General features: G+C 45.0%; 1 protein-coding gene across 2 annotated transcripts in view; it reads left to right on the top strand.

Moving 5' to 3' along the window:
• Nucleotides 1-15,533, top strand: part of TYRO3 (TYRO3 protein tyrosine kinase) — a 56,089-nt gene that overhangs the window by 22,509 nt on the left and 18,047 nt on the right. For both annotated transcript variants that reach the window (XM_084630491.1, XM_084630490.1), the window contains exons 7-11: nt 746-923; nt 1,935-2,077; nt 3,885-4,029; nt 14,428-14,557; nt 14,785-14,885. In XM_084630491.1, the coding sequence (XP_084486617.1) occupies nt 746-923; nt 1,935-2,077; nt 3,885-4,029; nt 14,428-14,557; nt 14,785-14,885 (697 nt within the window). The remainder of the gene's footprint in view (nt 1-745; nt 924-1,934; nt 2,078-3,884; nt 4,030-14,427; nt 14,558-14,784; nt 14,886-15,533) is intronic.

The following is a 15,533-nucleotide window of genomic DNA, read 5'->3' as shown; positions in this document are numbered from 1 at the left end:
CGTGCGTTTCAGTAAGATGTGCTGAGTTGGAGCTGCCCGGTGGAGTCCGACTATTCTCAGGCCATCAGGGAGTGCTAGGGTTGAACCTGTCTGCCTATAAAAGGGACACAGTGAGAGCAAATGGGACCCAAAATTCAGGTCTGGTAAAACTTCAGTTTTAGAGAAACTAAGCCCTGTAGAAATAATGCCAAGATTCTTTTTCTTTTTAATTCCCGTCGAAAGCTTTTTGGTTTTGAAAGAAAAATGCTTTTTCTGCAGCATTTGCAACCCAAAGGCTGTAGCATTGTGCTAATGCAAGAGACCCCGAAAGTGACATTGATTAGAAACTGACAATGAACAAGAGGGGAGCTGACTGGTCTGTTTTTCTTTGTCTAAGCTTAGAGAAATGCAAAAAGTCAACAAGCAGCGTCAGTAGCATAAAGTAAATTTTGATTTTAAAAATGCCTTTCACTTTTAATAATCCAATTGTGATTTGTAATGCAGGTGAGGAAACATTTTTAAATGTGGGGCCAGAGCATCAGGTACTTGCATTGAAGTCAATGGAGGGGATGGCCCATGATTTTTAATTTGACAGCATCCCTTTAAATATGGTATTATACTGCTCATTCAGCATTTGTTGGTACTTGGTCCTGAACTGGTTCAGAAATTAGCCATTTGCATGAAACAAATGCCCCATTGTACAGCATGGTCTTGTCGGTCACTCTGCTTATCCTAATATATCTGCTTGCTTTTCCTCGTGAAACAGGTTGCTGAGTTACCCGAAAATCACGAAGGCTCTACAGAAATTGTCCCCGTCCCTCCTTTTACCTGTGGTTTACCAGGATTAAAGCACTCCAGCAATTATAGTGTGCGGGTTCAGTGCACTAATGAGATGGGCACCTCCCCTTTCACAGACTGGGTTTATTTTCAGACCCTGGAGATAGGTAAGTAGATGTCAGACAGAGGCTGGAAAAGTTAAAAGAAGTGTTACTATATAACGAGTCTGTTCTGTTGGGGGGGGGGGGAAGCTTGGGACAAACCATTTATAAATTTCATTGAACTCCTCATGGAGTCAGAAAGACAAGGAACCTATAGGTCATCAGTTTGAGAATCCACTCTGAAGTCTCCTAAAGTTCTGCTCCAATTATTTGTCTTACTGTGTGTGATGCTATTGTCAAAAACTGATAGCAAACAGGATTTTTTTGGGAGGTGGTTCCATATTTATTCTCACCCACTAGTTTCCAGATCATATTTGCAAGTTTATAAGTCAAATGTGAAAGCTACAAACCCCACTTAGGATCTTAAAATAAAATCAGTAAACCGGGCCAAAGGTGTGTCTGGTGACTCATCAATGGTGTAACTTCATGGAGTCACACCAGGGATGAACTTGGCCCATTCATTCCGCTTCTTACATCATCCCCAGTAATAAAAATTCTGCAGTTGGAAGATGGCTGGCAACACTGATGGGCGAGACAGAATGGAAACTAACTCACCCCCTCTCCCCATAGCTGTATTAGCTGGGCAGGCCTAGCAGGCTTAACGGCTTTCTTGTGGAGCTCCCTTTGTGCTGGTGGACGATACGTTGAGAACCTGAAGCCAGGGTGCAGGCACAGGGCTAGTGTTTGCACGTCCCTGTGCCCGGGTGGATCTCTGAGAGCCATGTGGCCCTTGAGAGTAGGGGGGTGGTAGAGATCTGCAGGGGATGGGGGCTAACCCCGTGCTTCTTCTGTAGGAGTGAGGAGGTGGGGGCAAACCCCAGACTGCCCAAGGGAAGAATTGAAAGCAAATGTAGGGAAAGGAACCTTGCAGAGATTTTTATTTTTCTCCCCGTACTCTCTCCTTTGAGTTTTCCCCTGAGAGCGGGTGATCTGAGCCTTTTGGTGACTCTCGCGCCTTGGGGGACAGGAGTTCTTGTTCTGCAGTGCAATTGACTGGGTACGACCCTTTGTCTCCAGCTCCAGGCAGCACTCCACAAAACATCCACGTCATCCAGATAGACACTAGCCTGGTTCTGGAGTGGGAAGGAGTGGCTCCGGACACGCTGAAAGAAAATCTACTGGGATACAGGCTAGAGTGGAGTCAGGATAACGTCACGCAGGTAACATATCCAGAAATCAATCCTGGGGAGGTTGACGGTGACTCCTTCAGGACAGAGTTATGGAAAGTTCAAATTGAGTCTTCTAGACCACACTGCGTCTCCTATGCGCTGTTGACTTTGGACTGGATCCTCAGCTGGTGTAAATCAGCATTGCTCCCTTGGTTTCAGTGGAGCTACTCTGATTTACACCAGCTGAGAATTCTGCATTCTCCTGTTCATATCAATTAAATACCATCAGTAAATCTGTGAACATAGTCACTTGAAATTAGTGGGAGTTCTGGGTGTTCAAAATCTGCAACATCGGGGCGGGGGGTGTGTTTGTGTGTAAACCACACACAGTGGCTGCATTGCAAGGCAAGCAGTCCCTTGGATTGATCACTTATATGTAAGATTAACTGTGCTCAGCTATCACAGTGATTGATGGGTGCAGGGCGTTGGAGAATCAGGTCCTGAAGCATTTGAAAATGGAAAGTGGTGTATAAGTGCAAAGTGTTATTACAGTGTGCATATTTCCACATTTCCTTGGGCCCCCACTATGTCCACTTTGCACCCCAGAGCTTTTCTACCGGGACAGCTGGGGATTCGTATCACCCTCTACAAACCCCCCGTTTTCCCCCACCCCCAAACAGCATGTGTCAATGCATGGCTGAATGCACTGTGCACTAGTGATCCCCAACGGCATAACTACCTCTAGATGGCCAGAGTAAGTTAGCGCAGACCTGAGCTCTGATGCGCATTAAGGCCCAAACCAGTTCCCAGCTGCTCCCTGCATCAGAGACGGGTGAAGGAAAACCACCCCCCTTGCCCTCTTAAGGTCCTGCACCAAGCAGTTTGGCCAGTGTGTTGGATCTGGGCCTTCTGTCTCCTGTGGCTTGTTTGTTTTTCAAATGCCAGTGATACAGTAGTATTAACAACTGCAAATTATGTGAAAGGGGGTTAAAATCCTTTATTTCATTCAGTGATTAAGGGAGTTTAAAAGGGCACTGCCAAGGGTCTGGCCCCTAAGTTTGAACATCAATACTTACTTTTCCCTGATACCTGCTTTTGACATTTATGTGATTCTTTATGGTGGTTTCCCACTTCCATACAAATGCTTTGCCAGTGACCCCGTAACGATGAGCAAGCCTGCAATAACAGACTGGGGGGGGGGGGGGGGGGGGAATTACACATGCACCAATTTCACACCAGTACAGGCCCACTGACTTTGGTGGAATTCCTCCTGAATTATATTGGTGGGAGAGGAAAATCAGGCCCATATTGGTAGCCAAAAAGTTTCAAGGCTCTATTGTAAGTGATGCACGTAAAAAGGATCTTAAAAATTATAGCAAATACCTTGGCCATGTTTTCTTCAGTGAAACTTGGCTACGAATGCTGGATGGTGATTGGAATTTGGCAACACGTTAAAACAAACAGAATTTATTTTTCTGATTAAACTGGCAGTGGCTTTGCAGCGTGTTACAGCAGCTTTATGTCTTTGAAGCAGGAGGAACTGTGTATTCGAAAAGGACAAAAGAATATATTTCTGTAGCTATTTTCAGCCAAAGACCTCAAAGCATTCATTAATTAAGCCTCACAATGATCTTATGAGCTAGAAAGATATTAGTGTTAGCCATTTTAGAGATGGGGAAGCTAAAACACAGAGGAGATGAAGCCTAAGGTAACACAGCCAGTCAGTGACAGAAACAGGAGGCAAATCCAGAAGTCCTGACTCCAGGCCTTGCTCTAGCCTCTGGACACAATGATCTATTTTAATAATAATAAAAAAAGCACAGTTTCCCCCGATTCCTTTGTTCTTGTCTGCTTTCAGGGGGAAATGACAGTACAAGAGACTAAAGCCAATCTTACGACATGGAATCCCCACAAAGACCTTATAATCAGAGTGTGCTTGCTGAACTCAGCTGGCTGTGGACCCTGGAGTGACACCTTATTGGTTGCAGCCCAGGAGGTCGTAGGTGAGTAGCAGGATGATTTTAGTTTATTTTTGCTATGGCAATGCTCTCTCATAAGTTGGGAAACAGTGATTGCTGCTGGTCCCACTGTATCTTGCTGGCCTGGTGCCTTTCAGTGCACACAACTGACCAAGCAGCATGGCTACATACGCAGTACATTTCATTGAACAAAACAGAATTTAAATAACCTTTAAGGTTCTGGCATGCGCAAAACAAGTCCCACGTGCTGCTGTCTTCTTTAGCTGATGCCGCAGTGGGTAGCGCATGGAAGAGGGAGGGAGATATAATTCAAGAGATAAAGGCCAGGGCCTGATTCTTTTCTTGCTTAGGCAGTGTCCACACACATTTGCCTTGATTTAGTGAAACCAGTGCAGTCCCCCATGTGGAGTCTCTTCTCTTGGTTTAGTTTAAAGCAAAATCATTCAGGTTTAATCCAAGTCCCCACACAGCTTTTTGCACTGGCATAACTAAATCAGTTTAAAATCACATCTTATATTAAACTGGAGCAACCATGCATGTAGACACATCCTTATACAGGAGTAAATCTGGGGTTATTTCACTGGAGTCAGTGGGTCAGGTCTACAGCTAGTATACATCAGCATGTCAATGGAATGGAGTGATGCCAATTTATACCAGCTGAGGACATGGCACTGTGGAGTTACAATGGTGCAAGTGAGAGGAGGCTCGGGCACAGTGAGCCTGACATAGGAATGATCGTGCTGGGTCAGACCAACAGTCCATCTCGCCCAGTCTCCTGTCGTCCAACAGTTTCCAATGCCAGGTGCGTCAAAGGGAATGAACAAAACAAGGCAATTTCGAGAGATCCATCCCCTGTTGCCCAGTTCCAGGTTCTGGCAGCCAGAGGTTTAGGGACATTCAGAGTATGAGGTCGTGTCTCTGACCATATTGGCTAATAATAATTGATGGACCTGTCCTCTCCATTTCCTTTCATCATGTGTGATCCTCTACTCCTAGGCAAAGGCCCTCAATCTGAATGCAGGGGAGAATCTAGCCCAGTGAGTGCAAAAGGGCTGCAAAACCCTGAAGCTGTGATATGGAAGCACTTTTCCCCTGTGTTGCACTTGGCATAAATGATTTTGGATGTGCAGGACAGTAGGCAATCAAGCCCTATCTCATCTTTGTGAATTTTTTTTTACCGCGTTTGCTTTGAATGTGGTAGTTTTTACTGACCGTTAGCCCCCATATGCTGTTTCAGTGTCACTTTTTATAGTTCATTTCCTGCATTAAAAATCAACTCTTGGATGGGTCTCATTTAAAAATATATAATGAATTGTGTGGCTCTGGCGGTCATGAAAGTGACAGACTAATAACTTTGGGGCAAATCCTGAATTCCAGGAGAAATCCTACCTCTCCCATCCCTTGTTCCATACTGATTCGGATGACAGATGGACCTCCATACCCGATGATATTATTATTATTATTATTATTTTATTTGCAAATCAGAATTGGGGCCCCATTGATTTTCAATGAGATTTAGGCTCCTAAATGTCTTCACTTTTGAAAGTGGGACTTAGCCATCTAAATCACTTAGGCCTTGCAATGTGACTGAGCAAAGCCCCAAAAATACCTTTCAATATCTGGACCTTACAGTCTAAATAGACCAGACAGACAAAGGTCAGGAGGAAAGGATGTGGCATGTATACAGGTGATCGGGATTTCTATTCTATTTTATATAAGTTCTTAGATTGCGCTCCTGACCATAGCATCTGAGCTCCTTCTAGTCATGCATTAAGTAACATGACTAACATCTGTCATGAGTTGTTTGCCCTCTCATTCTCTCCACTGGGGGAGAAATGTGTTCAGTGGAGCATCTTATCTTGGTAGGATTTGGGGGAGGGAGTGTTTTGTTTTTTAAATATCCATGTTGCAATGTATTTATAATAGAGAAGACAAGGTCAAAGAAATGCAACTTGCACTTAGTTCTTGGGGGAGTTCATTCCACAGCCCTGAGGTGGCCCCCAAGAAAGTTCTGTCTCCTACATAGAGGAGCTTTACCCTTGTTATTGAGAGTTCTGTTGGGTCAGAGAAGTGAAATTGTCAACCACAGTCTTCATCCCAGAACTTCAGGTGGTCTTTCAGATATATGGGCCCAAACCATGGAGCTCCTTGAAAATAAGGATCAAGACCTTGAACTGGATTCGAAATTCTGTGGGAAGCCAGTATGGAGAATGGAGGACAAGTCTGATGTGCTTGCAGAAGCCTGTGTTGCTGAGGAGACGCGCTGCAACCTTCTGTGCTAGTTGGAGTTTCCTAAATGCTGAAGGCTTGTGCCCAAGTATATCAGATAGCTGTAGTTCAGCTGAGAGGTGATGAAGGTGTGAATAATTGAGGCCAGGTCATGGTTCACCAGGATGTCATAGAGTCTCCGAGCCAACTGGAGAACACAGAAAGTGTTATGCACAGATGCTGCTATGTGAGAGCTTAGCATCTGTGAGGAATCCAAGATGACTCCTAAACTACAGACTAAACTGGCCAATTTTGTGTAGCCTCCACTGTGGATGCAAACTTTTCAAAGCACTTTCCTCTTCTGACCAGCATCACCTGTTTCTTGCTCAGGTTCTGCTTCAACCAGCTGTTCTTCATCCATGAGCTGATCTCATCCAAGCACTGGTCCACTTTGGCAGTAGCAGTGTGGTTGTATGTGGTAAAGGATAGGTAGAGATGTGGTAAAGGATAGGTAGAGCTGTGTGTCATCTGCATATTGCTGCCATTTGAGTCTGTATCATCTGAACGGTTCACCTAATGGCTGCATGCAGATGGTGAAAAGAAGCAGAGAAGAGAATTGATCGTTGTGAGATTCCAAGGATTCCACAAGTGATGGAAGTGCAGTTTTCCATCACTACTCTTTGGATATCAGAGTAACAGCCGTGTTAGTCTGTGTTTGCAAAAAGAAAAGGAGTACTTGTGGCACCTTAGAGACACCTTAGACAAATAAACAACAAATAAATAAATAAATAAATAGACAAATAAGTTGGTTAGTCTCTAAGGTGCCACAAGTACTCTTTTTACTCTTTAGGTATGTCCCTCCATTTTGTACATTACTTTGGATCCCTGCCAACTCTCTCATGCAAGACAGCACAATCTTATTGTTAAAAGCATTGAATGCTGCAGAGGGATCCAGGAGAATGAGAATGGATATCTGCTTCTATCCACTGACAGGAGGAAATCATCCATTAGTGCCACTAAAGTGGTTTCAGTTCCATGTCTTCGCATGAATCCAGATTTTGCCAGGTCTGTGACATTAGCTCCAGATAGAGGAGCTTGTAGTTGGCTTTTGGACGAAGGATGAAAGCAGTGCTGCCAGGGATGATGGGTGGCACGTGTCCTGTTAGCACTGTGTTTATTTTTTCCATTTGGTTTACGGTTTGTTTTGTTTTGTTTTAATGACATACCCTGGTGTGAGCTGGGGAACGGGTAAGGGAGGGGTTAATAAGGGCCTGGGTGTGGGAAAAGGAAGGGCAATACGTAGGGCAGAGACTGTCACTGTGGTGGAGGGGGGAGATGAAGAAAACAGCCAATCAGAAGGGAAGAAAAATGTCCAGCATCAGGATGTGAGGCGGTGGGGAGAGCCTTTCTGAAGGTTCCAAAAGCTTCAGAATTGCTGTTGCTGCTCCCAGCTCCTGCTGGGGAGAGGAGGCTCTTTGCTCCCGAGGGGCTAACTTCACTTGGGGTTTCTTTCTCCCCCAGCCCATGTGACTAAGATTTGAGGGAGAAGCATGAGCCCTGGCGCCCTGGGTGAGAGGGGGGACCGGGGGAGTGGTGGGGAGAGCCCAGCTAGGTTTTACCAACCACTACCCTCTCTGTTGCTGCTAATGATGCTTTCGATGATTAAGCCAGCCACATAGCCCTCTAAAGCCCCATGCTTGCAGTGAGATCAGCAATGGCGGTCATCTGTGCCACGCAGCGTTCGTGACGGGATTGGCGCCTATGCCTTCAACAGAGGGCTTAGGTGGGACTGAAGGGCTGGCTCCCTGCACAGGGTGAGCGGTACCTTCAGCCAGGCAGCGTTCCCTGCGTGTCTTTCCCAGGGCAGCCACAATGAGAAAATCACCTTCAAGAACTGGAAAATGTGACTGGAAAATCACTGAAACTGGCAGGGGCCTCCGGGGCAAGTGTTGTGCTTGAAGCTGCGTTTAGCTCATTCTCGTTATCTGACTAGATTTCCAGGGGATGGTGTCCCTTTAAATCGGAATAAGATCACCGTGAAAATTTGTTTTTGTCTCAAAAATTGCTTTTTAAAAAAAAAAAAAAAATCTCTGGACTGATGCTTGTTGTGGCCAAGAGTTGGCCCATGACCAAGGGCCCAAAAGCAGGGAAATAGGGTTATTTATAGAAATGCTGACAGGCCCTAAACTATAGAACTGCAGAACTGATGTCATTTTGTTCCAGGACTGTGCCTGAGAGAAAAGAAAAGTGGCTGACTTTCCAAAAATAGCTAGCTGGCACTGGATACACTTTGCGGGGGTGCTCTGTGTGCAAAATGCCAAGAGTGGGTCATTAACATCTCCCTGGGCTGTAGTAGGGGTGGCTAAGCTTATAAAAACTTTAAATCATGTCATACTGCAGAGTGCCAGTTGGAGCTCTGCTTTCTACCCATAGGAATTTCTTACTCAGATAGAAAAGGAGGACTTGGGGCACCTTAGAGACTAACCAATTTATTTGAGCATGAGCTTTCATGAGCTACAGCTCACTTCATTGGATGCATACTGTGGAAAGTGTAGAAGATCTTTTATACACACAAAGCATAAAAAAATACCTCCCCCCACCCCACTCTCCTGCTGTAATAGCTTATCTAAAGTGATTACTCTCCTTACAATGTGTATGATAATCAAGTTGGGCCATTTCCAGCACAAATCCAGGTTTTCTCACCCCCTCCCCACCCCCCCGCCCCACACACAAACCCACTCTCCTGCTGGTAATAGCTTGTCTAAAGTGACCACTCTCCTTACAATGTGTATGATAATCACTGCATTTAGCCGTATGGAATGGAAATCTATCAACTGCATGAAAAAACTTGTACAGATACAGACAGACATCATCTTCCTTTCCAAATGCAAACAGATGGCCATCGTACCAAAAGGACTGAAGGTAAAAAATCCATTACAATCTACATACCACACAGACTATGCTGACAGCTTGTGCCACACGCTCTCAAAGAAACTGCGGAATCACCTGATCAACATCCTCTACAGCAAACAGGGAAAGATTAAGAATGAGCTCTCAAAAATGGATACTCTCATAAAAAACCAACCTTCCACACAAACTTCCTCGTGGCTGGACTTTACTAAAACTAGACAAGCCATTTACAACACACACTTTGCTTCTCTACAAAAGAAAAAGGACACTAAACTTTCTAAACTACTACATGCCACAAGGGGCCACAGCAATGGTTCCCTCAACCCACCCAGCAATATTGTTAACCTATCCAACTATACTCTCAGGACAGCTGCTTCTGCTGGGCTATCTCGGGGCCTCTCCTTCTGCCCCTCCACCCCCACGAACATGATACAGTTCTGTGGTGACCTAGAATCCTATTTTCGACGTCTCCAACTCAAGGAATATTTCCAACATACCTCTGAACAACATACTAATCCACAGAGACCTCCCTACCAACACTACAAAAAGAAGGATTCTAGGTGGACTCCTCCTGAAGGTCGAAACAGCAGACTGGACTTCTACATAGAGTGCTTCCGCCGACGTGCGCAGGCTGAAATTGTGGAAAAGCAGCATCACTTGCCCCATAACCTCAGCCGTGCGGAACACAATGCCATCCACACCCTCAGAAACAACTCTGACATCATAATCAAAAAGGCTGACAAAGGAGGTGCTGTTGTTATCATGAATAGGTTGGAATATGAACAAGAGGCTGCTAGGCAGCTCTCCAACACCACTTTCTACAAGCCATTACCCTCTGATCTCACTGAGAGTTACCAAAAGAAACAAGCATTTGCTCAAGAAACTACCTGAAAAAACACAAGATCAAATCCGCACAGACACACCCCTGGAACCCCGACCTGGGATATTCTGTCTACTACCCAAGATCCATAAACCTGGAAATCCTGGACGCCCCATCATCTCAGGCATTGGCACCCTGACAGCAGGATTGTCTGGCTATGTAGACTCCCTCCTCAGGCCCTACGCTACCAGCACTCCCAGCTACCTTCGAGACACCACTGACTTTCTGAGGAAACTACAATCCATCGGTGATCTTCCTGGTAACACCATCCTGGCCACTATGGATGTAGAAGCCCTCTACACCAACATTCCACACAAAGATGGACTACAAGCCGTCAAGAACACTATCCCCGATAATGTCACGGCTAACCTGGTGGCTGAACTTTGTGACTTTGTCCTCACCCATAACTATTTTACATTTGGGGACAATGTATACCTTCAGATCAGCGGCACTGCTATGGGTACCCACATGGCCCCACAGTATGCCAACATTTTTATGGCTGACTTAGAACAACGCTTCCTCAGCTCTTGTCCCCTAATGCCCCTACTCTACTTGCACTATATTGATGACATCTTCATCATCTGGACCCATGGAAAAGAAGCCCTTGAGGAATTCCACCATGATTTCAACAATTTCCATCCCACATCAACCTCAGCCTGGTCCAGTCCACACAAGAGATCCACTTCCTGGACACTACAGTGCTAATAAATGATGGTCACATAATCACCACCCTATACCGGAAACCTACTGACCGCTATTCCTACCTACATGCCTCCAGCTTTCACCCTGACCACACTACACGATCCATCGTCTACAGCCAAGCTCTGCGATACAACCGCATTTGCTCCAACCCCTCAGACAGAGACAAACACCTACAAGATCTCTATCAAGCATTCTTACAACTACAATACCCACCTGCGGAAGTGAAGAAATAGATTGATAGAGCCAGAAGAGTTCCCAGAAGTCACCTACTACAGGACAGGCCTAACAAAGAAAATAACAGAACGCCACTAGCCATCACCTTCAGCCCCCAACTAAGACCCCTCCAACGCATTATTAAGGATCTACAACCTATCCTGAAGGATGACCCAACACTCTCACAAATCCTGGGAGACAGGCCAGTCCTTGCCTACAGACAGCCCCCCAACCTGAAGCAAATACTCACCAGCAACCACATACCACACAACAGAACCACTAACCCAGGAACCTATCCTTGCAACAAAGCCCGTTGCCAACTGTGCCCACATATCTATTCAGGGGACACCATCACAGGGCCTAATAACATCAGCCACACTATCAGAGGCTCGTTCACCTGCACATCCACCAATGTGATATATGCCATCATGTGCCAGCAATGCCCCTCTGCCATGTACATTGGTCAAACTGGACAGTCTCTATGTAAAAGAATAAATGGACACAAATCAGATGTCAAGAATTATAACATTCATAAATCAGTCGGAGAACACTTCAATCTCTCTGGTCACGCGATTACAGACATGAAAGTTGCAATTCTTCAACAAAAAAACTTCAAATCCCGACTCCAGCGAGAAACTGTTGAATTGGAATTAGTTCGGAAACTGGATACAATTAACTTAGGTTACCTTGCATAATGACTTAGCCACTCCCAGTCTCTATTCAAGCCTATTTCCTCTTGTTTTTTCCTAACCCCCCCCCCCCAGACGTTCTTGTTAAACCCTGGATTTGTGCTGGAAATGGCCCACCTTGATTATCATACACATTGTAAGGAGAGTGGGCACTTTAGATAAGCTATTGCCAGCAGGAGAGTGGGGTGGGGGGAGGTATTTTTTCATGCTTTGTGTGTATAAAAGATCTTCTACATTTTCCACAGTATGCATCCGATGAAGTGAGCTGTAGCTCAAGAAAGCTTATGCTCAAATAAATTGGTTAGTCTCTAAGGTGCCACAAGTACTCCTTTTCTTTTTGCGAATACAGACTAACACGGCTGTTACTCTGAAACCTGCAATTACTCAGATAGAACCACCTGGCACAAATATTACAGGGACATGGGCAGAATGGTCTAATCGGTTTTCTATCTCTAATGTTTATGACCATGTACTCAGGGGGACCCTTAGTTCTTGGGGTGAAAGAACTGCAAAGCTAATAAAAAACAGTGCTCTCATAACACCAGAATGCTCCTCGGTGCTCATGTAAGCAAATATATGATTCTGCCTCATGCAGCACTGTCAATAAGATACCTTCCACAGACAGAGACATGGGGTGGAGTGTGAGGAGCAGACACAATCCGTGCCAGCCAATATTAGGGAGGAGGAATCAGGGCAGCCAGCTTCAGCAGTGTTACTGAGCATGCTCAGTCCGTGTGCACATGCTCAGTCCAAGCCAAGCAACAAATCTGGGGGGACATGACACCTCTGGTGAGGAGGCAACTCTTGCTGTCTTTACTCGGGCTGCAATGCTTCCCTCTAGTTTAACAGGAAGAAGGGATGTAACTGGGAACATCTGGAGTGGGATCCTATAGCTCTAGGACACGCGCTTCCCTTTCCTCCAACCTTATGGATAAATTGTGCAATTGACACTCCTTGGTTCAGGAGGGGTCAGAGCTAAGGGGATGGTCACTCTGCAGCACTGACCCCTTCTGTCGTGCACAGAGGTCAGACAGGGGTGGTACATGGTGATTCGCCATTCTAATATGTCTCTGCTGGTCCTAGAAGTTTCTTTAGAATTTAGATTCCCCCCCTCCAAAAAAAAAAGGAAGTTTCTAGCCTTTCTGGTTTTGAAGGAGACTTTCTGCATGTGACCCAAAGTGATATCTTCAAACAGACTGAAACAATAGCTTTGAGAGAGGTGTGAACTGTCCTCCTTTGTCTCAATGTGGCGTTATCATTAGATTCCAGAATGGGCTAAAGGTGACTAAGAAGATGTGAGTGCTGATAAATGGACACCAAATCTCATTTACACCGGTGCAACTAAAGCTCTGATAGCTTTTACACAAGCATAGGGGTATTAGCCTCCATTTCCTGGATTTATTCCAGCTCAGGAGTTTACACTGTCTCCTTACATTTCCCCAACTTGTTACATTAATTATTCTTTGCTCCATAAAAAATTCCACACCAGGGTTATACAATTCAACTGATACAGAAGGCCCAGAAATGCCTTCATCAGACAAGGCTCCACCAGCTATAAGAATGCCGGACTCCCTTCCGCCGGCACCCATCAGAGCAGATAGGACCCATGGAGAGAGGTTCCTCCTGTTCTCAGCCCATTGGACTGCTACTTTTTCCAACCAGTGGTGACTGGAGTAGTCAGCAAGAATTCCATAGAATTCCAGAGACCCCTCACAGATCATTCCCCTCAGCCTCCCTCTCCCAGAACCTCATAAAGCAACAGTCAGATGATGGAGTTTATCAAGCCAGTGCCAAGGCTGGAGAGATGCCCAGAGACCTGTTCCACATTCTTCTCCCATCCCCAAATAGTTGGGAAGCATTAAGGTTACTCTGGATTTGAAGAACTGGAATAAATTAGTAAAAATATCACAATTCCAGTTGAGACAGCAATGGGTATTTAGAGACCATATATCAGCACTCATATCTTGTTGCTGAAGTCACTCCATACATTTCCTGATCAGGCAGGTTCTAAGGTTCTCCTGTGCCTAGGGACATTTGCAATGTAGGGCCTATCCTTTGGCCTCACCCCTTCCCCAAGTATATTCACAAAGATATTTGCTCTGGAGGCAGCTCTCAATCAGAAAGGGGTTCATATCCATCCTTTTCTGGACAGCACACAGCAAAGAGCACTGTCAAAACAGAAGCTAGAACCAATGTTATGATTAGTTTCCTCCAAGAATGGACTCATGGTGGACTTTCAAAAAGTCATCTTACTGAGTTTCACTTACAAAGAACATCAGAGTCACAATTAATGCCAAGCTCCTCTACTGTCTTTCAGAAGGCCATCAAGCCTGTGAGGTATGCTTGGCATCATGTATAGATAACTTGGCCTGTACAAGACTACTCACTTCAGAGAGAAAACAGAATGAAACCAGTACACGAGCCCACCCTTGTTAAGTAACCTCTTGTCTTAAGAATCCACCCCAATACATACTGAATGAAATTATGATCTCATTTACAATAAGGTAATCTGGAACAACTCCATTTACTTAATTGCCACGGGTGTAACTAAGAATAGAGTCCACCCACATGATACAGGTCTGCTCCACCTTTGATAGAAGTTCATCTCAGTTAAGCAACCAGGTTTTAGATGATCAGTTGAGTAGTTGCTTAAGCCAAGTCTCAGTGTTGATAAGATTCCCCAAGGCACACAGAGTACAGCAAGATTGTTCTATTAACTTGTAGGGGAAAAATATCTTGGTGAGGTGGATTAATTCAGCTTTTGTTTGTCAAGCATAGATGGTCTCCTACTTTCTAACCAGTGTCTTATCTTCCACCTAGATGGCCAGAGACAACCGCCCTATGGGACATCCTGGGTCCCTGTGGCTTTGGGCATTCTCACTGCCCTGGTTACAGCTGTTGCCCTGGCACTCATTCTCCTTCGAAAAAGAAGAAAAGAAACTCGGTTTGGGTAAGATAGATTCTTTTCATGGTTATGGGTGCTGGAGACGGTGGTCTTCAGCTCCCTCTCCGCTGGGTTTTTCATTCACTGTTTTTTATAATGAAGACTTGTGGCAGATTGAACATTTCTGCTCCATGTTTGGAGCCATTGCATTGTCTGATAGATTTGGATGGAGATATCCCTATAGCAAGGAATGGCCTGTTCATTGTAATTTTGTGCTTCTTTTTGCCTCCTAGACATGTCTTTGGCACTGTGATCGGCAGGGGAGAGCCAGTGGTCCATTTCAGAGCAGCCAGGTCTTTCAACAGGGAAGGCCCAGAGCAGATTGAGGCAACATGTAGGTAAAATGGTCTGAGTGACTCTTTCCAACAAGTCCCATTCACATGTATATCTTGGTCTCGCTCACCTTTCCCTGAAACTCACTCTTTAGGATGAAAAACTGGGATTAACGCAAATGAGGTTCCAGACGTAGTGTGAGCAGGTGCTGAGCATGTTTCCCTATACAGTTCTCATAGCTATTTAAATGCTAAACCTTTGTCTAATCCAGCTCTGGGAAAAGGCTGTCAATAGGGATGGACTGTCTTGTGGACAAATGTCCACAAGAGTCTGGGTTGAGGCCACTGTGTTGTATTTGAAACAAAGTCTACAGAGGTGAAAGGCTAGTGTGTTAGCCTACTTAGTTACCTAGCTTCTAGCATTTGATTTTACACTAAGAGAACATCTTTTGGTCGCTATCATTCCATACAACAGTGCAAAGCTCAATGGGTCTGATTCGCCACTCCATTGCACCAGTGTTACACTGGTGTGACTCCATTGAATTCAATGTCAGTGGTGTAATGGAGATCAGTCAGTCCTAATAATAATAATAGAACAGTCTGTAGCATTAAAAATATGGTACAAACATGAACTAATTAATCAGTATGTGGCAAGGAAGAAATATTAGGCTGCTGTTTACAGATGAGGAGCTGAGTCACAGTTAAGTGGT

This window comes from Lepidochelys olivacea, assembly GCF_965140295.1.
Source record: "Lepidochelys olivacea isolate rLepOli2 genome assembly, chromosome: 6".
Taxonomy (NCBI): Eukaryota; Metazoa; Chordata; order Testudines; family Cheloniidae; genus Lepidochelys; species Lepidochelys olivacea.
Note: the sequence above shows the minus strand (reverse complement) of the source record. Positions and strands in the feature narration are given on the sequence as shown.